General features: G+C 42.2%; 1 protein-coding gene and 1 long non-coding RNA gene across 2 annotated transcripts; one reads left to right on the top strand and one right to left on the bottom strand.

The window, feature by feature from the left end:
• Positions 1-1635: 1635 nt before the first annotated feature.
• LOC106610678 (zinc finger protein Rlf) lies at positions 1636-16394 on the bottom strand. The gene is made up of 7 exons (XM_045723364.1): positions 16184-16394; positions 3367-3521; positions 3052-3133; positions 2703-2838; positions 2364-2566; positions 1909-2104; positions 1636-1777 (listed from the first exon to the last, which is right to left on the bottom strand). Exons 1-6 carry the CDS (start codon positions 16361-16363, stop codon positions 1916-1918), a joined length of 945 nt encoding a protein of 314 aa, XP_045579320.1. The 5' UTR covers positions 16364-16394; the 3' UTR covers positions 1636-1777; positions 1909-1915.
• Positions 16395-17317: 923 nt separating this feature from the next.
• LOC123744587 (uncharacterized) lies at positions 17318-19485 on the top strand. Its single transcript, XR_006770919.1, has 2 exons — positions 17318-17649; positions 17794-19485. It is a non-coding gene; the product is annotated as an uncharacterized lncRNA (long non-coding RNA).
• The last annotated feature ends 6066 nt before the right edge of the window (positions 19486-25551 follow it).

Here is a 25551-nt window from a genome sequence, read left to right on the forward strand (position 1 = left end):
TCCTCAGAGAAGGTAATGCCGTGTGTGGCTAAATGCCTGCTGAATTCCTTTTTGGAAAAGTAGAACTTTTTGCATTCAAGGCTAGTGCAGCTGTATGCAGCATCACGAAAGTGCTGTGCTTCATGGTGGTATACCTGCCCCAAGTCAGAGAAAGAAAGACTACATCCTTGGAGCTCACACTGGTAGCTAAGTTGATAGCCATGGCTATGCTTATGTGTGACAAGCTTATTGGAGGTGCTGAAACGAGCACCACAACCTGTGACCATACAAATGTAAGGCAGGTCACCGTAGTGCAAACATTGATGTCTTCGGTGGTGATAGGCAGACATGAAGTGGCGCCGGCAGTAAGCGCACTTTTCCCTACGGTCTTTCATTTCAAAATAATGTTTCACGTTCTGGTCCCCAACGTGGTGTTCTGATTTTAAGTGCACACCCAAGTACTTGGAATTCTTAAAAGTCTTTGTACAGTGAGTGGCAGGGCATGTGTACATGTCATGATTCTGCAATTCAAAATGAAAGTTAATGTAATCAAATGTGACATTATCTTCATGTCCAGGCTTCCTGGGTGCAGATGAAGCTTGTTCTAAAATGTGCTCCAAAACATCAGGATCATGTGTGGACTGGTAGTACAGCATTAAGGATGGATCAAGAGCAATCTCAACAGTCTCCAAGTCATCCTCCATTTCTTTATCCCAATCAATCCTCTTTTTGTCCTTTTTCTTTTGCCGAGTGCTTCTGGATGGCATTCGAAGGTGTAGTTTAGTATGTGGGATAAAATCTTTTCTGCTCTTAAACTTCTTCAGGCAGACAGGGCAGGTGAAAACACCGTTTTTTTCATGCCTCTTAGAGTGAAGAAGGATTCGCGTTTCAGTAACACTTTTCTTACAAATCTTGCAGAAGAACTTGCATTTCTTCTGAAGTGAGCCCTGCTCAGCATCTGGCTTCAAAGGTGGTTTACTGTCCCTCTCATTTTCCTCATCTTTATTATGACCATCAATGCCAACAATTGTCCCATTTAAGTATTCTCTTGGCATATCAACAAATCCCCTCTCCACCTCCTCCTTTACATCCTGCCCAAGACTAACCTGCTGCCCCCCCTCTTCCTCCTCTTCCTCAGGCTCAAGTCCTAGCAGCCTGATGCACTGATGCTTGAGTGTTTTCCAGTCCCAGAATTCAGGGTCGAAAGGCCAGGGGGCTTTAAGTGCCAGGAGCAGTTCACACCGCAGGGAGTTGGGGATGATGGCATTTTCCTGGTCATACTTCTGATCGGTCTGCAGAGAGAGCTCTTCAAGGGAGCTGAAGGCCACATGAGAGAGGCCTAAAAGAAACTCTGTCAGCTGGCAAGCCCGCAACACCTCAAGATCATCTGGTAGGAGGCAGGCTACAGTCTTGCACACCGAAATCCTTGTCTCTGTGTCCTCTTGGTTTGGGAGCTGTAGTGCTTTAACACATAACTCCACGGACGAAGCCAGACCTAGCACCTCTGCCTGTAGAAGAAATGAGGGAAATCAGTGGCCTACAAATGTATATTTATTTTCAAAATGAATATTTCACTAAAATAACAATTCAAAACTGCTTAACCATTTATTACAATGACATTCAAAATCAGAGGGAGAAAAAGCTGTATTTTTCTACCTCTGTCCGAATGACGTGCACAAGGAAGAGCAGATGGTAAACGGTCTTAGCAATGGCACCTAGCTGCAGGCAACGCTCCAGCAGTGATTCCAAAGATGGGTCAATCCTTCTCTGAAGCTTACTCCACAACAGTGTGAGCTCCCTAAAAATGAAGCCGCATAGAGAAATATACATTAGAAAGACCCCAAAACTACACACCAGCCCAGAACTAAGATTGGGCTAAGATTATTCAGGCTCACTCTGCAAATAAGATAATTCATGTGCATAACATACATTCACTTCAATTTATCCATATGCTTCCCAGGATTTGACATTGACCACTAAAAACACACCAGGAGCAGTACAGGCTTTGCTGCTGCAGCTGTTGAGTTAGGAAGGTGGTGCACAGGATGAAGGCTGTGTTTTCCTCCCCCTCTGTCTCCAAACTGCATGTAATATCCAGCACATCCTTACAGTCCAGCCTGGATATCTGTGGGATAAATAATGAAGGCCAAATCATGCATAGAACTACAGTTTTGTGGACCATATCGCTTACATCTCAAGGGCGAATGAGTTCATACTCTACTTGTGAAGATTGTCCAACACACAGCTGTCAGATTCACTATGCCATCACATTTTATTTCATAACAGCTTTCTCTGAACGCTATTTAAATAGCGGTATAAATAACATAACTGAGCTGAGCTAAAAGACAAAATGATGCTGTTCTCACAACAACACACCGACAGACCTCCATGATGGCCTCCTCACCGGGCAGCAGGTGGCAGAGGAGAGAGACGTAGGTCTGCCGGAAGGTGGTTTGGTTGGAGACGAGGTGGCATTCGGCACATGACTTAGCCAGCACAACAGCCTTCGCCACCTCCCCCATTTTCTCCAAGTGTTTGACCCGCATCTCCATGAAGCCCTCCCCCTCCAAGGCGATGTACGCCTCAACTGAAGGAGAATGACAGAGCAGCAGTAGCTGGATGACTAACACCAATACTTCAAAATCACAAGATTAGCCTTATTAGTCACTGCTGCTTCTTTGTACATCGCTACCATGTCAATGCAGTAAGGTGGTGACACTGACCTTCCTCTATGTTTGTGGGGCGACCGGTGAGAAGGGCGCTTAGGACAGGGTTACTCCACGCTCCCCCCTCTCCTGTGATCTGGAGCAAGGCTTGCAGGTCTGCGCTCCCATACTCCAACAAGGCATCATGTGCCACCTGCAAAACCCGTGAGAACACACACAAAGAAAGGGGTTGGGCCACAAATGACCCTTAAGGTAAGAGACGGCATGGTAAAGTAGGTAAAGTAGGACAGCCCTCATATCAAGAATTGGATATAAAATCACTTCAACTTCTCTCAATTCCCCTGCTAATGTGCTCTCATGCTTTCTCAACACATTTCCTTTTTATCAAACAGATCCCATCCTTTACCTGAACAGAACGGTAAAATTGAACCCAGGCCTCATAAGGGATTTCATTTTCAGGCACAGATAGCAACAGTTCAAAACAGCTCCTGGAAGCAAAACAACAAAAGACACAATGAGGGACAAGTGACAACTTGTGAAACTTCATGACACAACGTTATCTATTTCTAACATGCCGCACAAAAAGAAGACATGTCTAAAAAAAAAAGGCTATGTATTGCAGCACGCAGCAGAAAGTGTGGTACTGCTCAGGTTTCCCAAAAAATGTATGTTGGTACAACCATAACAGTTTCAAACACATTATTACTCTGAGTTGACTCACAATGCTAGTCTCTTTAACACGAGGGCCACATTATCAGAGTCTGCGGTGAGGTGTGGCCTTGCAGCAGCAAAGCAGTTGATGGACAGGCAGTAGACCTCCAGAAGGGGAAGACCATGCTCCACAGAATTCCTGCTCCCAGCATAGTGCATCAGTGCCTGCAAAGACAGTCATGGAGGAAAGAGGTAAAAAAAAAAACTAAAAAAAAAACACCTCCAATGACAAACAGGCAGCTGGGTTAGTCATAAAAAATTTTTTAAATAAACATAACGACTTAGCCAACAGCTACAGCTAGCTTAACACCCAATTACCTTCCAATTAAATGTTCAGCAGCCATACTGAACCCAGTTTAGAGTTATCTTTTTTGTTACAATGGTCTCACAGTCTTGCAAAAATAGAGGAAACAGCATAGCAAACTCTGATACTACAATTTCTGTAGAAAACAAAAAACAGTCCTAATTTCCGAATTATGTCAGAGAGGAAGAGGCGAAGCAAGAGGATTACCCAAAATCGCGACAATACAGCGATAAGCAGACAACATTTTTTGTATGGGACGTCTACGAGTGTCAAATTTGGTCAACAAAAGATGTAATTGCTATTTTGCTATGTGAGGCTTATTTTGTAATGTTTAGGTTGTTAGAAATGTACTGATATACAGTGCATTCGAAAAAGCATTCAGACCCCTTCACTTTTTCCAAATTTTGTTACGTTACAGCCTTATTCTAAAATTGATTCAATTGTTTTTTTCCCCCTCATCAATCTACACAATACCCCATAATGACAAAGCGAAAACAGGTTTTGAATTTTTTTGCAACTTTATTAAAAATAAAAACAGAAATACCTTATTTACATAAGTATTCAGACCCTTTGCTATGAGACTCGAAATTGAGCTCAGGTGCATCCTGTTTCCATTGATCCTTGAGATGTTTCTACAACTTGATTGGAGTCCACATGTGGTAAATTCAATTGATTGGACATGATTTGGAAAGGCACACACCTGTCTATATAAGGTCCCACAGTTGCTTGGAGTTTGCCAAAAGGCTCCTAAAGGACTCTCAGACCTTGAGAAACAAGATTCTCTGGTCTTATGAAACCAAAATTGAACTCTTTGGCCTCAATGCCAAGCATCACGTTTGGAGGAAACCAGACACCGCTCATCACCTGGCCAATCAATCACTACGATGAAGCATGGTGGTGGCAGCATCATGCTGTGGGTATGTTTTTCAGCGGCAGGGACTGGGAGACTAGTCAGGATCGAGGGAAAGATGAACGGAGCAAAGAGATCCTTGATGAAAACCTACTCAAGAGCACCGTCCAACAGGACAACGACCCTAAGCACACAGCCAAGACAATGCAGGAGTGGCTCCGGGACAAGTCCTTGAGTGGCCCAGTCAGAGCCCGGACTTGAACCCGATTTAACATCTCTGGAGAGACTGAGAAAAGCTCTGCAGCGACGCTGACAGAGCTTGAGAGGATCTGCAGAAAAGAATGGGAGAAACTCCCCAAATACAGGTGTGCCAAGCTTGTAGCGTCATACCCAAGAAGACCCGAGACTGTAATCGCTGCCAATGGTGCATCAAGAAAGTACTAAGTAAAGGGTCTGAAAACTAATGTGATATCAGTTTTTTATTTTTATAAATATGCTAAAAATTCTAAAAACCTCTTTTTGCTTTGTCATTATGGGTTATTGTTTGTAGATTTATGAGGAGAGAAAAAAACAATTTAATCCGTTTTAGAATAAGGCTGGAATGTAACAAAATGTGGACAAAGTCAAGGGGTCTGAATACTTTCCCGAATGCACTGTACGTGGCATTCTGGAAACTTTGAGAAAAAAACATTTTTATATCCGAGTTGTCTTGTTCACACGCGTATCTGCCCTCTCATTGGCTAGAATGTTCCCAGCTGATCTCGCCTCCTCCCGCCTGCCTTCCGCCTTTGCAGACATTTATTTCCATTGTTAGAGCAGTCTGTCGACTATCTTGTCAATATTTTTTACATTTTTTTTCACCGTTATTTATCAGGTAGGCCAGTTGAGAACAAGTTCTCATTTACAACCGCGACCTGGCCAAGATAAAGCAAAGCAGTGCGACACAAACAACACAGAGTTACACATGGGATAAACAAACGTACAGTCAATAACACAATAGAAAAATCGATATACGGTGTGTATAAATGTAGATCTATATAATAGATCATCTATATACAGTGTGTGCAAATGTAAATCTATATAATAGATCATCTTTGATTATGTATACTTGCGTATGGCATTTGACACAAATGTACACATCAACTTTGCTTTATTATGTTTGTTAAAAAGAATGTGGTTGAACCACATCAACTAGCTAGAAGGCATGTTTTTGTAGAGTGTGATAGGGTCAAATTAGCTTGTTACAGCAACTCGATTTTGAAACAAGACCTGCTGTAGCTAGCGAGTTGTAATAAATAACGTTTAGCTAAAAACTTCACTAGCTGTGGCCAAGGTAGCTGCTTTTAGCAATGCTAGCATTTACACACTTGCGTTGCTAGGAATTAGGCCTAGCTTGCAAAAAAACAATTGTCCACCGGAAGCCATACTTAGATATTTACTCTGCCGATTGACCGTAGGGTTGGTCGTTATGCAGGGAGGAAATTGAGAAAAAGACAATAGAATTTATAATTAAATAAACTTTCCAAACGTGGGTGTGTTGTAGACCTAGTTCCTCTCAGCTTACCTTTTTTTGTGACATTCCTGCACAAAAAAAGCTAGAAATTGTGGGAGACCTCTATTTTAACATGAGGTAAGCAGAGAGGAACTGATCTACATTTGGAAATGATGTTTAATTATATTGTTTTTTTCCTTCTCAAATTCCCCCCTGCATAAGGACCAAGTCTACAGACAATCGACAGAGTAAGTTAAAAATGTACGTTTTTTTTTGGAAGTTAATTCCCAGCAACGCTAGTGTGTAAATACTAGCGTTGCTAAAAGCAGCTATGCCTAGGGTGTAGTGATGTGCGGGTTGACTCATAACGCAAATATTGTGTGGATGAAGGGCGGGTGGGTGGCGGGTAGAATAAAGAGAAAACAATACCTTCAAAAAAGAAGCTATGTGGCATTAGTGTGCAAGCCTAAGCTTTAGGGTTTAACTGTACGCGTGCCAAATTGCCTACACGGCAATCGGCAAATGCTTTTGGGATCGGGCAGAAAAAGTTTGTCGATCCATAGTCAAAAAGCTGCGAAATGGAGAGATGAAAATAAAGAGAAGGATATAAAAGTAATGTTTGGGAAAGATTTGGTGAAGTGGTAAAAGAGGATAGTACCGGTGTCGGCTATGTTGTGTGTGATGATTGAGAGGTGCTATACAAATTTGACAGTCACAAGACGGGGACTTCAAATAAGCCTATGGCACGTCAAAGGAACGATTCAGATGGGTTTAATGGAAACTGAACAGTGACTGTAGGTCAATAACCTCTCACATAGCCTTAATATTAACTACTGCAGAATTGAGCATTTCTTGCAGTAAAATGATACACCAAATGTAAGTTCAATTTTGACTTGGGAACAGGAGTGGAGTTATATGATGCATGCGCAGTCAGATAGCATCTCTAGAGGTGGTATCTTTATTAGCATCATAAAAGCTGATAGTATTTCAACCACATAAAATATGCATCCAAGCTGAACTGAAATCTTATCATAAACGTTGGGTCGTTTTCACGGCTGTAGTGGAAGAATGAGAGAAGGTAATACTCGCGACTGGTGACTTGCAGGCGCCGAGGCCCAGCGTGATGACTCAATCACGATTTATGACATTGTTTGGATGGCTGACCATCTGTGGGCTAGCACAGGGGTCAAACACACCTTATCTGTGTCTTTCTCCGGGGAGGCACGTTCCCACAGAATCCTGTGAGCGCAAACACCGTTGGAGGAGTGAAATCCTGGCCTCCACATTCTCCCAACCTCAACCAAATTGAGATGGTTTGGGATGAGTCAGACCGCAGAGTGAAGGAAAAGCAGCCAACAAGTGCTCAGCATATGTGGGAACTCCTTCAAGACTGTTGGAAAAGCATTCCAGGTGAAGCTGGTTGAGAGTGTGCAATGCTGTCATCAAGGCAAAGGGTGGCTATTTGAAGAATCTCAAATATATTTTGATTTGTTTCACTTTTTGGTTACTACATGATTCCATGTGTTATTTCATAGTTTTGATGTCTTCACTATTATTCTACAATGTAGAAAATAGTAAAAATAAAGAAAAACTCTTGAGTAGGTGTTCTAAAACTTTTGACCGGTATTGTATGTGCATATTATTGTGTGAGCAGATGATGGAGTGAGTGTTAGTATGCGTGTTGGAGTATTAGAGTTCCACTCCAGCCATTACCACGAGCCCGTCCTCCCCAGTTAAGGTACCACCAACCTCCTGTGGTGCATAGTGTGTAGGGTCCTGTGCATGTATAGAGACATTGCAAAAATAAGAATAAAACACAAGAGGCCAACTCAGTCTGTGTAGGCATTTCGTTAGCTATTTAGCAGTCTTATGGCTTGGGGATAGAAGCCGTTAAGGAGCCTGTTGGGGTCAGACTTGATGCACCGGTAGCGCTTGCTATGCGGAACCAGAAAGAACAGTCTATGGCTTGGGTGGTTAGAGTCTAACAATTTTCCGGGCCTTCCTTTCACACCGCATGATAGGTCCTGGATGGCAGGGAGCTCGGCACCAGTGATGTATTGGGCTATGCGCACCACCCTCCGTAGCGCCATGAGATTTAGGGCGGTGCTATTACCATACCGAGCAGTGATGCAGCCAGTCAATATGCTCTCAATGGTACAGCTGTAAAACGGAGGATTTGAGGACCTATGCCAAACCTTTTCAACCTCCTGAGGGGGAAAAGGTGCTGTCGTGCCTTCTTTACGACTGTGGAGCATTTTAAGTTCTTAGTGATTTGGACACCGAGGAACTTGAAGCTCTCGACCCGCTCCACTGCAGCCCCATTGATGTGGATGGGGGTGTGATCACTCCCCCTTTCCTGTAGTTTACAACCAGCTCCTTGGTCTTACTGACGTTGAGGGAGAGGTTGTTGTTCAGGCCCCACACTCTCAAGTCACTGACCTCCCTGTAGGCTGTCTCATCGTGATCAAGCCTACCACCGGCGTGTCGTCAGCAAACTTGATGATGGCGTTTGAGTCGTGCGTGGCCACGGAGTCGTGGGTAAACAGGGAGTCACAGGAGCAGACTAAGCACACACCCCTGTGGGGCCCCGTGTTGAAGGTCAGCGTGTTGGAGGTCAGAGAGTTGGAGGTGATGTTGCCTACCATCGCCACCTGGGGTTGGCCCGTCAGGAAGTCTAGGATCCAGTTGCAGAGGGAGGTGTTCAGTCCCAGGGTCATAAGCTTGGTGATGAGCTTGGAGGGACAATGGTGTTGAACGCTGAGCTGTAGTCAAAGAACAGCATTCTCACATAGGTATTCCTCTTGTCTAGGTTGGTGAGGGCAGTGTGGAGTGCAATTGAGATTGCGTTATCTATATCTATCTGTGACGACGGAGTTCCTGTGCTCCATAACCAGCCTCTCAAAGAGCGGTAGTCATTGTGGCATGAAGTCAGAGTTCTTGGGAACAGGAATGAATGTGGTTATCTTAAAACATGTGGGGATTACAGACTGGGACAAGGAGAGGATGAAAATTACAGTGAGTAAATCTGCCAGCATTATTTTCGTGGATTTTGTGGTTTCAAGCCAGTGAGTTGAACATTCTTCATCAAGAACATTGGCAACATTTCATTATTGACAATGAAAGAGGTGGGAATGTTGTTCCCTTGTCATATGGGGGTGCCACAGGGTTCAATTCTTGGGCCGACTCTCTTCTCTGTATACATCAATGATGTCGCTCTTGCTGCTGGTGAGTCTCTGATCCACCTCTACGCAGACGACACCATTCTGTATACTTCTGGCCCTTCTTTGGACACTGTGTTACCAACCCTCCAGACGAGCTTCAATGCCATACAACTCTCCTTCCGTGGCCTCCAACTGCTCTTAAATACAAGTAAAACTAAATGCATGCTCTTCAACCGATCGCTGCCTGCACCTGCCCTCCCGTCCAGCATCACTACTCTGGATGGTTCTGACTTAGAATATGTGGACAAATACAAATACCTAGGTGTCTGGTTAGACTGTAAACTCTCCTTCCAGACTCACATCAAACATCTCCAATCCAAAGTTAAATCTAGAATTGGCTTCCTATTTCGCAATAAAGCATCCTTCACTCATGCTGTTTTGCTTTATCTTGGCCAGGTCGCAATTGTAAATGAGAACTTGTTCTCAACGTGCCTACCTGGTTAAATAAAGGTGAAATAAAACAAAAAAATGAAATATACAGTGGCAAGAAAAAGTATGTGAACCCTTTGGAATTACCTGGACTTCTGCATAAATTGGTCATAAAACTTGATCTGATCTTCATCTAAGTCACAACAATAGACAAACACAGTCTGCTTAAACTAATAGCACACAAACAATTATACGTTTTCATGTCTTTATTGAACACACTGTAAACATTCACAGTGCAGGGTGGGAAAAGTATGTGAACCCTTGTTTTAATAACTGGTTGACCCTCCTTTGGCAGCAATAACCTCAACCAAACGTTTTCTGTAGTTGCGGATCAGACCTGCACAACAGTCAGGAGGAATTCTGGACCATTCCTCTTTCCAAAACTGTTTCAGTTCAGCAATATTCTTGGGATGTCTGGTGTGAATCGCTCTCTTGTGATCATCGGGTTGAGGACAGGACTCTGACTGGGCCACTCCAGAAGGCATATTTTCTTCTGTTGAAGCCATTCTGTTGTTGATTTACTTCTGTGTTTTGGGTCATTGTCCTGTTGCATCACCCAACTTCTGTTGAGCTTCAATTGGCGGACAGATAGCCTTACATTCTCCTGAAAAGTGTCTTGATAAACTTGGGAATTCATTTTTCCATTGATGATAGCAAGCTGTCCAGGCCCTGAGACAGCTCCAAAGCATGATGCTCCCTCCACCATACTTTACAGTTGGGAGGAGGTTTTGATGTTGGTGTGTTGTGCCTTTTTTTTCTCCACACATAGTGTTGTGTGTTCCTTCCAAACATCTCAACTGTAGTTTCATCTGTCCACAGAATATTTTGCCAGTAGCGCTGTGGAACATGCAGATGCTGTTTTGCGAACTTTGGACAGCAGTGGCTTCTTCCGTGGTGTCCTCCCATGAGCACCATTCTTGTTTCGTGTTTTACGTATAGTAGACTCGTCAACAGAGATGTTAGCATGTTCCAGAGATTTCTGTAAGTCTTTAGCTGACACTCTAGGATTCTTCTTAACCTAAGGAGGGTAGCAACAGTGCTGAACTTTCTCCATTTACAGACAATTTGTCTTACCGTGGACTGATGAATATCAAGGCTTTTAGAGATACTTTTGTAACCCTTTCCAGCTTTATTCAAGTCAACAATTCTTAATCTTGGGTCTTCTGAGATCTCTTTTGTTAGAGGCATGGTTCACATCAGGCAATGTTTCTTGTGAATAGCAAACTCAAATTTTGTGAGTGTTTTTATAGGGCAGGGCAGCTCTAACCAACATCTCCAATCTCGTCTCAATGACTGTACTCCAGATTAGCTGACTCCAATTAGCTTTTGGAGAAGTCATTAGCCTAGGGGTTCACATACTTTCCCCAACCTACACTGTGAATGTTTAAATTATGTATTCAATATAGACAAGAAAAATACATTCATTTGTATGTTATTAGTTTAAGCAGACTGGGTTTGTCTGTTGTGACTTAGATGAAGATCAGATCTAATTGTATGACCAATTTATGCAGAAATCCAGATAATTCCAAAGGGTTCAAATACTTTTTCTTGCCACTAATTGCTACATTTACAATCAATATATCATTCAAAATAGTTTTCCAGATTGTATTTTCGCAATTATTTTTCGCGACGTGAATATTGGGTCGCTACTGAGACAACCTGGTTCAGTTTGGGTCCCAATGAAAAACCAGTTGAGAACTACTGGTCTACGGCACCCTTGCATGCGGTGTCGGAATAGGATCAAATCCGACCTCCTGCCTGCCCCTTTGACACAACCTCTATCTTTCTCCACTGTCATCTCCGCTCTCTATCTGTTCAATAAAGTCTGAAAAGATCTTTAAAATATACTTTAAAAAAAAAAGATAAATGCACTAGCTAGGAAAGCTATTTATTTCCTAGCTACCCGTCCATATCGCTCCGGCCAACTGACGTTTCTTCTCCACAATGAGTCTGGATTTGCCTCCCTCCCCAACGTTTTCTAGAATGCGAACACATTCTGACCGTTCTGATTGGTCATAGAAACTGATGGGTTGGGCCAGAGCCGGCCTACAAGATATCATTATCAATTTTGATACTCTGATTGGTTAAAGACTAGTCAATTGCTGATTCATTTGTTTTGTACAACGCCCCTTATTTTGAAGTCACACAAACAACATCTAGGGTAGTGTTGTCACAATACCAAATTGTTGACTTTCATACCGATACGAGGTTTAGTATCACAATACTCGATACCACAGCAAAAAAAAAGGCATATTAGCCAAAGTCACAGAATATTAGCCAAAGTCACAGCACTTGATCCAGACAGATCTTTTATTATTATACAACCATACAATCAATTTGACTGATTTTTTTTAACCACTAACTACATATCATAATGGTAATCCTTTAATCGAATGGTAAATCTCTCATCTACTGATAAACTGGGTAAATCAAGACGTTGTCTAGGCCTATTCACTATAGGTAAATGCAGTGTGTGCATGGATTGAGTTTGAGCTTGTTTAGGCTGATTTCATAGGGCAACAGATTTTTTTTTTTTTTAAAGCGATCTGTTTCCCTTCCATTTTGGGACTTATTTTATTGTACTGATCAACACTATTGCATAGAAGAAGCAAACTCCTCTTTTATAAAAGTGTGCGGTCTCTTTAAGACTAATGATATCATTCACACACACATTCAGTACAGGATGTAGCAAATATGATCTTGACTGGGAGAGATGTGAAGTGGGGGAGACGAAGTCAATTAATAAAGCTTTTGGTGACAATCAGCTTTGAAATCACCAATACTTTGCGTTACGTTTTACATAAACAATGTAATAGGGTAGTGAATTGATGTTAGCTGTAAACTAGCAAGGAAAGTTAACACACAAAGCAGGAAGCTACTGGTATCTTCTTGCATTGTACAACGTGTTCTAGTCTGTATAGGATATTGTTTTGCGAACAGTAATTAACAGTTTCAACATTTCTACATGCCGCGTTGCATTATTCAAGTGTGTTAACCTGTTTAGGATAGGGGGCAGTATTTTCGCTGCCGGATAAAAAAACATACCCGATTTAATCTGGTTATTACTCCTGCCCAGAAACAAGAATATGCATGTAATTGTTTGATTTGGATAGAAAACACCCTAAAGTTTCTAAAACTGTTTGAATGGTGTCTGTGAGTATAACAGAACTCATATGGCAGAACTCATATGATGACTCTGCAGTCCTTGGCTGAAAAACAGTAGCGCATTTGGATAGTGGTCGATCTGAGAACAATGAAACGGGCGTGCGTGTGAAGAGTCCATTTTACATTTTCAGTCTTTGAACGAAAACGACGTCTCCCGGTCGGAATATTATCGCTATTTTACGAGAAAAATCGCATAAAAATTGATTTTAAACAGCGTTTGACATGCTTCGAAGTACGGTAATGGAATATTTGGAATTTTTTTGTCACGATACGCGCCGGCGCGTCACCCTTCGGATAGTGTCTTGAATGCAAGAACAAAACGCCGCTATTTGGATATAACTATGGATTATTTGGAACAAAAACAACATTGGTGTGGAAGTAGAAGTCCTGGGAGTGCATTCTGACGAAGAACAGCAAAGGTAATCCAATTTTTCTTATAGTAAATCTGAGTTTGGCGAGTGCCAAACTTGGTGGGTGTCAAAATAGCTAGCCTGTGATGGCCGGGCTATCTACTCAGAATATTGCAAAATGTGCTTTCACCGAAAAGCTATTTTAAAATCGGACACCGCGATTGCATAAAGGAGTTCTGTATCTATAATTCTTAAAATAATTGTTATGTTTTTTGTGAATGTTTATCGTGAGTAATTTAGTAAATTCACCGGAAGTGTTCGGTGGATATGCTAGATCTGAACGTCACATGCTAATGTAAAAAGCTGTTTTTTGATATAAATATGAACTTGATTGAACAAAACATGCATGTATTGTATAACATAATGTCCTAGGAGTGTCATCTGATGAAGATCATCAAAGGTTAGTGCTGCATTTAGCTGTGGTTTTGGTTTTTGTGACATTATATGCTAGCTTGAAAAATGGGTGTGTGATTATTTCTGGCTGGGTACTCTCCTGACATAATCTAATGTTTTGCTTTCGTTGTAAAGCCTTTTTGAAATCGAACAATGTGGTTAGATAAAGGAGAGTCTTGTCTTTAAAATGGTGTAAAATAGTCATATGTTTGAAAAATTGAAGTTTTGGGATTTTTGAGGAATTTGTAATTCGCGCCACGCCCTATCATTGGATATTGGAGCGGTGTTCCGCTAGCGGAACATCTAGATGTAAGAGGTTTTAACTGCTGTGCAGCATAAGTGGTGATGCAGCCCAGACTCTCAGTGATTGCAGTGGTTTCTCAGGATAGGCTAGAGCTAGCAATGAGTAAGTGGAGCAGGCACGGTGCTCTTGTGCTATAAGGGGACATCGGCGTCGCTGAGAGAGACTTGATCCTCTCTCAATCAGTAGACGACGTGAGACATTTGAAAGAAGTACCAAAAGTAATACATATGAATCGAAAAAGTACCTACGTTTCAGTATACCATGCAATACTATTGTAGGGTGGCATTTTCAGACAATGTATGTAGCGATCGATAGAGCAGCAGAATTACATTCAGGGTGAGTCGTCAGACAAAGCTAATTGATAAGTAATGAAGAACTCTTGCCCTGAAGGCCGGTCATAATTATGCTAAACCCTGCCTATTTCTACCATTTATCTTCCTAAAATCTGATTTTAAACCTAACCACACCAATAACCTTAAACTAAGACCAACAATCCAATTGTTCTTTTCATGAATTTTTACAATAGACAATTTTGACTGACTGCTGTAGTAACTAGTGACAACCCTGCAGGCCTACCTATTCACATGCATGCCAGCAAGTGCCTGATTTCCAGCTGGCCCTGATAAACAAAACGTGATGCCATCCAGCCCAGTTCAGCTTTTACTGTAAACATTTAAAATGTTCCAAAGAGCAACAAAATTTAAGATAAACTAGCTACTAGTTTGTATGTACTGGATTTAGCAACTAAAATATTTTTGCAAGCCTTATTGTCATCCTGGAGCACTGACTGTCTCCCTCTCTGACTAGCCCTTGATCATGACTCAGTTCCAATGCATTACACATAGGCTGACCACACCGTTCGCGCACGCATTGCAAAATTATTTTAGAAATCTATGTTATTCAATAATTGCACCCACACTGCTCACGTGCACCAAGGAGCGTCTGTGTTGCCAAGGGCTAAAATAGAAGTCATTCCTATTTCTGACTCAGATCTCGCTGCAAGTCCTGCCTCTTCCATCTCCTCATTGGTTTATAGAAGCAGGTACCCACGTGCCATCTCCTCATGTGGGTGATTGAAAGACGAACTGTTGCCGTGGTGATACTATGAAAGTGTAGATGTCAATCACCATATAAGTTAAACTATGAAAAAGCCTGGATGGAGGAGAGATGACTAGAAACGATTCGGTTGACTGTTTTTATGTGTGGATTAATTGTCGGAGTAGAGGACCTTTCTGGTAAAATAACAACCTAATGTTTATATAGCAGGACAAATTAACTAGCAACAGCAAGCTAGCTAAATAGGACACATTAGCTCGCTAAATTACCATACATGTTTAATGCTTTTCGACCTGTCGCCAAATTAATGTCATTGGTTCAGAGTTTGTTTAGATATTTTAACCTGCGTGTCGTGATCGCGTTTGGTGTAGGGGGACAAAATACATTTGCTCACGCAAGCAGCCGGTTTGGGTTCCGTGTTAGTCATTGTTCAGAGCGCAACGCTCTGCCTGAACATTAACACGCATCGCTTACCGTATGGGTTTGGAAACATTAAGGACCTTATCTTTCTTTCATATTGGCGCGTATTTTTTGTAAACAAAAGGTTAAATTGATACAGACCTTTATCGGGTTAGGGTTCTCAAATGGCCATATTTCAATGTAACAGCGCTTGTTTGTTTCCGGAAACAAATTTAAGATAGTTAATTAGCACAGGTAGTCCACTGTATGTAAACGGAAGACAGAAACAACAAACGTGTTGTCACTGAAAAATACTGTAGGCTGCAACTTTGTCAAAACAGTGTACAGTAAGTGTCTTTTGCCTTTGAAATAATTTTAATGTGATATGAAAGTAGAGGGATTTATTTTACAGAACTGTAGTGGAATTAATAACCGTTTCACGTTTAGATAGAGCATTTATTTGGTTGTTTTGGCTTCCAGAACATAAAGTGTAAGATTAGGCTCCTTTAGTCCAACACTGGGCTACTGTACCTCAAGCGTGTAGAACAACCATGTCAACATTGCTAACGTTAACTAGCTGGCTGGAGTTAGAACCACTGACGATAGCATGTTGTATTTTGCACAACATTGGAGGGCATGTAACACAGCTGTTATACTTTGCGTTGATTGCTTATAGTCGTGCATTAATGTAGATTGTTCGCTTATCCTGGTAAATTGTCTAGCTAGTTAGCAGCTAAAGGCCATATTGGCGCATACAGCCAACATCGTTCCTTTTCCTTTCAGTTTTGCGTGCACGCTAGCTACCTGGCAGAAGTTGTCGCAATATTCGGTGGAAGATATTTCCGACATGTCTTGTTGCCAGAGCGTTGCTTCCAGGGCTCTCAAGGTAGTCAGCAAGCATTCCATGGCGACGAAAGTGTCCTCGGCAGAATTAGACAGCCGATTACTCCAGTCGGGTGCTGGTTCAACATCACTATCCGCCATCCTCACTCCCCGCCACCGCGCGTATGCAGCCTGTCATGTGATCGGCGTGCACTCACCACTGCTCCAGGTAGTGAAATTTGGTTGTGCCAAAGATTATGGTAACTATACCTTTCATCTGTTGTTCCACCATATTTTTTTTGCATAAGAATTTAATTTATTGTAAACGACTATATATTCTAGACATGTTCAATCACATACTGCTGAAAAAAATACCCCCAAATAGTCCACTCCCAGAGACGCTGCAATTCTACACAATTAGAGTATATTAGTGTCAAAGCCTGCTGTACTACAGGTAGATAACATAAATCTATATTTCAACCTTTATTTAACTAGGCAAGTCAGTTAAGTATAAATTCCTATTTTCAATGACGGCCAAACTCGGACGACGCTGGGCCAATTGTGCGCCGCCTTCTTTGCTGCCATTCTTGACACCAGGCCATCCTCCAAAAGTCTTCGCCTCACTGTGCGTGCAGATGCACTCACACCTGCCTGCTGCCATTCCTGACCAAGCTCTGTACTGGTGGTGCCCCGATCCTGCAGCTGAATCAACTTTAGGAGACAGTCCTGGCACTTGCTGGACTTTCTTGGGCGCCCTGAAGCCTTCTTCAGAAACAATTGAACCGCTGTCCTTGAAGTTCTTGATGATCTGATAAATGGTTGATTTAGGTGCAATCTTACTGGCAGCAATATCCTTGAGTGTGAAGGCCTTTTTGTGCAAAGCAATGATGACGGCACGTGTTTCCTTGCAGGTAACCATGATTGACAGAGGAAGATCAATGATTCCAAGCACCACCCTCCTTTTGAAGCTTCCAGTCTGTTATTCGAACTCAATCAGCATGACAGAGTGATCTCCAGCCTTGTCCTCGTCAACACTCACACCTGTGTTATCGAGAGAATCACTGACATGATGTCAGCTGGTCCTTTTGTGGCAGGGCTGAAATGCAGTGTGTAAATGTTTTTGGGTGATTCAGTTCATTTGCATGGCAAAGAGGGACTTTGCAATTAATTGCAATTCATCTGATCACTCTTCATAACATTCTGGAGTATATGCAAATTGCCATCATTACAAAGTCTGAGGCAGCAGACTTTGAAAATTAATATTTGTGTCATTCTCAAGTTTTGGCCACGACTGTACATTGCACTTTCTTGCAGCTATTCAAATTAACTGAAAACATTTCAGCGACTGCAAACTAAAAGCCGTAATTGAATGGGCATTTGTTTTGTTTGCAGATTATATTTTGTTGATCTGAAAGAGCACTTTAAAACCAACGTGCACAAGAAAAATGGTAAGATCCCCACTATTTTTGTTTGAAGCAGTCCATTGTTCCTGTGACAAGCCTTCCTCCCCAGCACCCGAGTATTACGACTTAGGTTTTTATTTTGATGACTGAGCATCTGCATTTCTTCCGTCTCTCCCACACTCTGTTCAGGATTAAGCTGTTGAAGGAGGAACCTTGCACTCAGGCAGAAGCAGAAAGAGCGGCAGGTATGGGTTCTTACATACCCCACTAAACTGTAGAGGTGGAAGAGAAGATGGACTGAATGTGGACTGCCTTTCTTTGACCATTACTTTCACCCAGGTTCCAGAACACCTTCCTTTTTGTGGCTCTGAGCTATGGACATTGCTTTGCATTACATATGTATAGATGTTTTTATACATTCACATGTAAATATGTCACATGTGGAGCAAACAATTAAAAGGAAATGTGGTGATTGGCTGGATGCCAGTTTCTATTTTAGCCAGGTTTATAATTTTGTTAGAATCGGATTTCAATGCCTGTGCAACCCAACAACATTGAATACAGTGCTGAATTTACAATTAAATATATAGGATAGATAGAGCTACTCATTACTTGAGATTGTAACTTGAGCTGAAATGCAATTGTAAAGCACAGTTTGTGCTCCTACAATTCACTGTTAATCTTAAATGCAATTAAAGTACCAGTCAGCTAGACTTGTAGCTAGAGAACTGTTAGACCTAAAATGTTCATCTGAACTTAATGAATCTGTTGAGTGAAACTGAGGAAATTAGACGACCCCCATCAACAGGAGTCATGGGTTTTTCTTTGAAATATGAAATATTTCATGAAATATTTTTGTTAAAGCTGCAATATGTAACTTTTTGGGCGATCTGACCAAATTCGCATAGAAATGTGAGTTATAGATCTGTTATTCTCATTGAAAGGAAGTCTTAAGAAGTATGTGCACTATTTCTATGTTTCCCGTTAACTTTAGTTTTTGCGTCCTTTACTTTCGGTTTTGTACACCGGCTGACAATATTTTGGGTTGTTAGAAAGATATTTCCCAGCGTTTTATGTGGTGATTGTGGTGATGGTACAATTCTCTACACAAGCGATTGCTTGTTTTGTCACAAACTGAAATTAGCAAACCTATTATCGTTTTAGCAACTAGGAAAAGGCGGAGTTCTAATTGTTATAAGGTCGAAGTAAGCATACACCGAGTAAAACACCTAGTTTTCTGAGCAACCTTTCTAGTTATTAGGACATGTAAACACCTTAATCAGCATTCCAGTGGTGTATTTCATCTGCCCATGTGCTATCACCAGCCAAACAAGCCTCCCTCTTTAGCGTGAGTTCGGAAATAAATTAATGCACGCGTCTTACAAGAATAGTAGTTTTTGCATACAAATGATCAGTTGAAGTCGGAAGTTTACATACACCTTAGCCAAATACATTTAAACTCAGTTTTTCACAATTCCTGATATTTAATCCTTGTACAAATTCCCTGTCTTAGGTCAGTTAGGAATGTGAAATGTCAGAATAATAGTAGAGAGAATGATTTATTTCAGCTTTTATTTCTTTCATCACATTCCCAGTGGGTCAGAAGTTTACATACACTCAATTAGTATTTGGTAGCATTGCCTTTAAATTGTTTAACTTGGGTCAAACGTTTCGGGTAGCCTTCCACAAGCTTCCCGCAATAAATTGGGCGAATTTCGCAGTCCTTTGGGGAGTGGATTGGATCTGGAAAATGAGAAAGCAATGTTGATACGCTTGCAGTGACAGGGAAGGTGCGGACTTCTCGCTACATAATACATATTTATACAGAGTACATTTTAAATGTAATTTGTGTCTATATTTCCCATAAATATTTGGTGCCAATTGTCTTGTAGAGTGCATGTCTCCGTTTGTCTAACAAGACATGTTGAATTTACATGACGTATATCTGAAAGACACAATTCTGTTATTTTTCTTTTAACATTTTTAGCTGTATTTAAAACAAGTGGACATATTTTATTATACATATTTTTTGGTAAGATTTTAGAAATTGAATAGTTGAAACAAATACCACATTGTTTTCTACCCCCACAGCGATTTTTACCCCGTCGTTTTATTAGGGGGTTGGATGTCGACCACAGCTGGTAGCACGCGCTCAACCCAGCATTATTTGTTTGGCTCACAAATTCTTGTTCCTCCCTCCCCAACCTGGTCTCAGAACATTTAGTATTATTCTGTATGTAAATACAAAACACTCCATTTAGTATGATATCAAATCAAATTTATTTATATAGCCCTTCTTACATCAGCTGATATCTCAAAGTGCTGTACAGAAACCCAGCCTAAAACCCCAAACAGCAAGCAATGCAGGTGTAGAAGCACGGTGGCTAGGAAAAACTCCCTAGAAAGGCCAAAACCTAGGAAGAAACCTAGAGAGGAACCAGGCTATGAGGGGTGGCCAGTCCTCTTCTGGCTGTGCCGGGTGGAGATGTTCAAATGTTCATAAATGACCAGCATTGTCAAATAATAATAATCATAGTAGTTGTCGAGGGTGCAACAAGTCAGTAACACAAGAGTGTCAGTTGGCTTTTTCATAGCCGATCTTTGAGAGTATCTCTACCGCTCCTGCTGTCTCTAGAGAGTTAAAAACAGCAGGTCTGGGACAGGTAGCACGTCCGGTGAATAGGTCAGGGTTACAGCAGCTCTGGGACAACAGGTCTGGGACAGGTAGCACGTCCGGTGAACAGGTCAGGGTTCCATAGCTGCAGGCAGAACAGTTGGAACTGGAGCAGCAGCACGGCCAGGTGAACTGGGGACAGCAAGGAGTCATCAAGCCAGGTAGTCCTGGGACATGGTCCTAGGGCTCAGGTCCTCCGAGAGAAAGAGAGAATTAGAGAGAGCATATTTAAATTCACACAGGACACCGGAAAAGACAAGAGAAATACTCCAGATGTGACAGACTGACCCTAGCCCCCCGACACATAAACTACTGCAGCATAAATACTGGAGGCTGAGACAGGAGGGGTCAGGAGACACTGGCCCCATCCGATGAAACCCCCGGACAGGGCCAAACAGGTAGGATATAACCCCACCCACTTTGCCAAAGCACAGCCTCCACACCACTGGAGGGATATCTCCAACCACCAACATACCATCCCGGGACAAGGCCGAGTATAGCCCACAAAGATCTCTGCCACGGCACAGCCCAAGGGGGGCACCAACCCAGACAGGAAGACCACGTCAGTGACTCAACCCACTCAAGTGACGCACCCCTCCCAGGGACGGCATGGAAGAACACCAGTAAGCCAGTGACTCAGCCCCCGTAATAGGGGTAGAGGCAGAGAATCCCAGTGGAAAGAGGGGAAACCGGCCAGGCAGAGACAGCAAGGGCGGTTCGTTGCTCCAGCCTTTCCGTTCACCTTCACACCCCTGGGCCAGACTACACTTAATCTTAGGACCTACTGAAGAGATGTGTCTTCAGTAAAGACTTAAAGGTTGAGACTGAGTCTGCGTCTCTCACATGGGTAGGCAGACTATTCCATAAAAATGGAGCTCTATAGGAGAAAGCCCTGCCTCCAACTGTTTGCTTAGAAATTCTAGGAACAATTAGGAGGCCCGCGTCTTGTGACCGTAGCGTACGTGTAGGTATGTACGGAGGACCAAATCGGACAGATGGGTAGGAGGAAGCCCATGTAATGCTTTGTAGATTCGCAGTAAAACCTTGAAATCAGCCCTTGCCTTAACAGGAAGCCAGTGTAGGGAGGCTAGCACTGGAGTAATATGATAATTTTTTGGTTCTAGTCAGGATTCTAGCAGCCGTATTTAGCACTAACTGAAGTTTATTTAGTGCTTTATCCGGGTAGCCGGAAAGTAGAGCATTGCAGTAGTCCAACCTAGAAGTAACAAAGGCATGGATTAATTTTTCTGTGTCATTTTTGGACAGAAAGTTTCTGATTTTTGCAATGTTACGTAGATGGAAAAAAGCTGTCCTTGAAACAGTCTTGATATGTTCTTCAAAAGAGAGATCAGGGTCCAGAGTAACGCCGAGGTCCTTCACAGTTTTATTTGAGATGACTGTACAACCATCCAGATTAATTGTCAGATTCAACAGAAGATCTTTGTTTCTTGGGACCTAGAACAAGCATCTCTGTTTTGTCGGAGTTTAAGAGTAGAAAGTTTGCAGCCATCCACTTCCTTATGTCTGAGACACAGGCTTCTAGCGAAGGCAATTTTGGGGCTTCACCATGTTTCATTGAAATGTACAGCTGTGTGTCATCCGCATAGCAGTGAAATTTAACATTATGTTTTCGAATGACATCCCCAAGAAATAAAATATATAGTGAAAACAATAGTGGTCCTAAAACGGAACCTTGAGGAACACCGAAATTTACAGTTGATTTGTCAGAGGACAAACCATTCACAGAGACAAACTGATATCTTTCCGACAGATAAGACCTAAACCAGGCCAGAACTTGTCCATGTAGACCAATTTGGGTTTCCAATCTCTCCAAAAGAATGTGGTGATCGATGGTATCAAAAGCAGCACTAAGATCTAGGAGCACGAGGACAGATGCAGAACCTCGGTCTGACGTCATTAAAAGGTAATTTACCACCTTCACAAGTGCAGTCTCAGTGCTATGATGGGGTCTAAAACCAGACTGAAGCGTTTCGTGTACATTGTCTTCAGGAAGGCAGTGAGTTGCTGCGCAACAGCTTTTTCAAACATTTTTGAGAGGAATATCCAACCTTCCGTATGGTATTTATTAATTTGTGGATGTCCATTACCCATTTCCTATGATATATTACAGCCTTATTGTAAAATGGATTAAATAGTGTTTTCCCCTCATGAATTTTGCAAATGTATAAAAAATAAACAGAAATTTACATAAATACTCAGTACTTTGTTGAAGAACCTTTGGCAGGGATTACAGCCTCGAGTCTTCGTGGTTATGACGCTACAAGCTTGGCACACCTGTATTTGGTCCCCTGTATTTGGTCCCGTATGGCTCAGTTGGTAGAGCATGTTGTTTGCAACACCAGGGTTGTGGGTTCGATTCCCACAGGGGACCAGTACGGGGAAAAAATGTATGAAATCTATGCATTCACTACTGTAAGTCGCTCTGGATAAGAGCGTCTGCTAAATGACTAAAATGTAAATGTATTTGGGGAGTTTCTCCCATTTATTCTCTGCAGATCCTCTCAAGCTCATCAAGTTGGATGGGGAGTGTCGCTGCACAGCTATTTTTAGGTCTCCAGAGATGTTCAATCGGGTTCAAGTCCGGGCTCTGGTTGGGCCAGTCAAGGACATTGAGACTTGCCCCGAAGCCACTCCTGCGTTGTCTTGGCTGTGTGCTTGGAGTCATTGTCCTGTTGGAAGGTGAACCTTCGCCTCAGTCTGAGGTCTTCATCAAGGATCTCTCTGTACTTTGCTCCGTTCATCTTTCCCTTGATCCTGACTAGTTTCCCAGTCCCTACAGCTGAAAAACATCCCTACAGCATGATGCTGCCACCACCATGCTTCACTGTAGGGATGGTGCCAGGTTTCCTCCAGATGTGGCGGTTGGCATTCTGGCCAAAGAGTTCAATCTTGGTTGCATCAGACTAGAGAATCTTGTTTCTTATGCTCTGAGAGTCCTTTAGGTCCCTTTTGGCTAACTCCAAGCGAGCTGTCATGTGCCTTTTACTGAGGAATGGCTTCCGTCTGACCACTCTACAATAAAGGCCTGATTGGTGGAGTGCTGCAGAGGTGGTTTTCCTTCTGGAAGGTTCTCCCATCTCCACAGAGGAACTCTGGAGCTCTGTCAGAGTGGTCACCTCCCTGACAAAGGCCCTTCTTCCCTGATTGCTCAGTTTGGCCGGGCGGCCAGCTCTAGTAAGAGTCTTGATGGTTCCAAACGGCTTCCATTTAAGAATGATGGAGGCCACTGTGTTCTTGGGGACCTTCAATGCTGCATAAATGTTTTGGTACCCTTCCCCAGATCTGTGCCTCGACACAATCCTGCCTCAGAGCTCTACGGACAATTCCTTCAACCTCATGGCTTGGTTTTATTTCTGACATGCACTGTCAACTGTGGGACCTTATGTTGACCGGTGTGCCTTTCCAAATCATGTCCAATCAATTGAATTTACCACAGGTAGACTCCAATCAAGTTGTGGAAAGATCTCAAGGTTGATTAGTGGAAACAGGGTTCACCTCAGCTCAATTTCGAGTCTCATAGCGAAGGGTCTGAATACTTATTTACATAAGGTATTTGTTTTTTATTTTGAATGCATTTGTTTTCGCTTTGTCGTTATTGGGGGTATTGTGTGTAGATTTGAGGGGATTGTCAACTAAACACAATTCAATATTCATTTTGTAATATAGTAAATAGCCTAAAGGCTATCTTACAACTAATGTAACATTCAACCTTAAAATGAGTGACACTTCCATGTCCACATTTTGAGGTTACTGTTAATGTAAATTTCTTCTTATCTAATGATATTAAGCGTGCATGTTCAAGATAGCATGCATAGATCATCGCAGGTCTGTGGAGATTTTCACAGTTGCTCTAATAATCTGTGCAGAATCTCGAACGACAGCACTGACCGACAGCGAATGTCGAAAAGTAGTTGAAATTTAGACATCTATTTTTTACAAGTTTGAACAGTACAGTGGGGGTTAGGGCGATTCTAAGGGTCTGTGACCCTAAAAAATGGGCCCTAAAAAATTATTCGAACATTTAGGTAAAACTTTTCAATATTCAATTATTAACCTATCATCATTAATATTTTATTTACAATGTACTAATAAAACTAACGGTTTCTTTTCTTGTTTTTGGCAACAAAAAAAAGTAAACATCCAGAGAGCCTCTGTATTGCCCAACCTTCCCCCCTCTATTTACATGAAATGGTTCGGTCCTGCCGAACCACTGCTGTACTTGCTAGCAGTGAATTGCTAGTGAGGAGTGCCGGTGGAGCATCATGTCTCAGCTTCCTAAAGAAAAATCTGGCTTCCAAAAACGAAAAGAAAGACAGGAGAAAGAAAAGAAAGGGCGACAGCATGTCACTCAATTTTTCACAGAGGAAGGTGGGTGTAGTCCGTGAATGGTGGAAATTAACCTGTTAGCTTAGTCCATAGGCTCCTATTGCTCCCCCAACATTATTTTCTTAATATATTGACAGAAAATTCAGAGTGTTTACATTTCGCTCCTCCTTTAGCCGACATTTAATCAATGCAGGCAAACGTTTAGCAAGCTATTTGTTTCAATATGCTTTGTGTTGTAGTCACGACAGACAAAGATATATAATTAAGCAAACTTTACTGGGCATGTTGTCAACCAGCACATTAATAAAGTAAGTAACAACTGGTTTCCGTTTCCTGTGTAACATCAATATGAGTAACATCAATATTGCTACATGTTCTTTTTTTTTAATTATTATTTTTTACAACAAAGGCAGACTCCACCTAACTTTGGCTTGTAGTCCATGTCTGCAATAAATTGGAATGTGAACTGAATGTTTGTTTACTGTCTGACTGTCCATTAATTATACAAAAAATTTACCTTCACACATTCTTTCGGATGGCCCTACCAGACCTTGTGTGGGCAGTGTTGATTACATCAGGAGGTGCTTGACCTGAGATGTTTGGATCTTGTTGAGGTGCAGCATTCACCTCTAGGTTGTGTTCAGCACCCTGCTGGGCGTCAGCTGGTGCTCTGTTTACTGGCTCTGTGCCAGGCTCCTCAACAGTGAGGAAATCCTCCTCTATTTCTCTGCTCTTCCTCGGGTGTCGCCTGTACCTCCTGAAGACTTGGCCCTGTTCTGTCTTCCTCGTAGGACCTTTGCTCCACAGGTCTGACTACTGTGGTCCTCTGCCACCACTGTTTCTGTCCTGTGAGTGGCTGAACTCTCACCCTGTCATCTCGTTGCAGCTCTGTGAGATCCTGAGCGGAGGTGTCGTAGTACTTTGCC

Source organism: Salmo salar, chromosome ssa09, assembly GCF_905237065.1.
Source record: "Salmo salar chromosome ssa09, Ssal_v3.1, whole genome shotgun sequence".
Classification (NCBI taxonomy): Eukaryota; Metazoa; Chordata; class Actinopteri; order Salmoniformes; family Salmonidae; genus Salmo; species Salmo salar.

Coding starts and splice junctions, on each gene's coding strand:
- LOC106610678 (XM_045723364.1), bottom strand. CDS start 16,363: ATGGCGGATAGTGATGTTGAACCAGCACCCGACTGGAGTAATCGGCTG. Junction 3,134..3,366: donor GTGTTAAAGAGACTAGCATT/GTGAGTCAACTC, acceptor TTTTGCTTCCAG/GAGCTGTTTTGAACTGTTGC. Junction 2,105..2,363: donor GTGAGGAGGCCATCATGGAG/GTCTGTCGGTGT, acceptor TTTATCCCACAG/ATATCCAGGCTGGACTGTAA.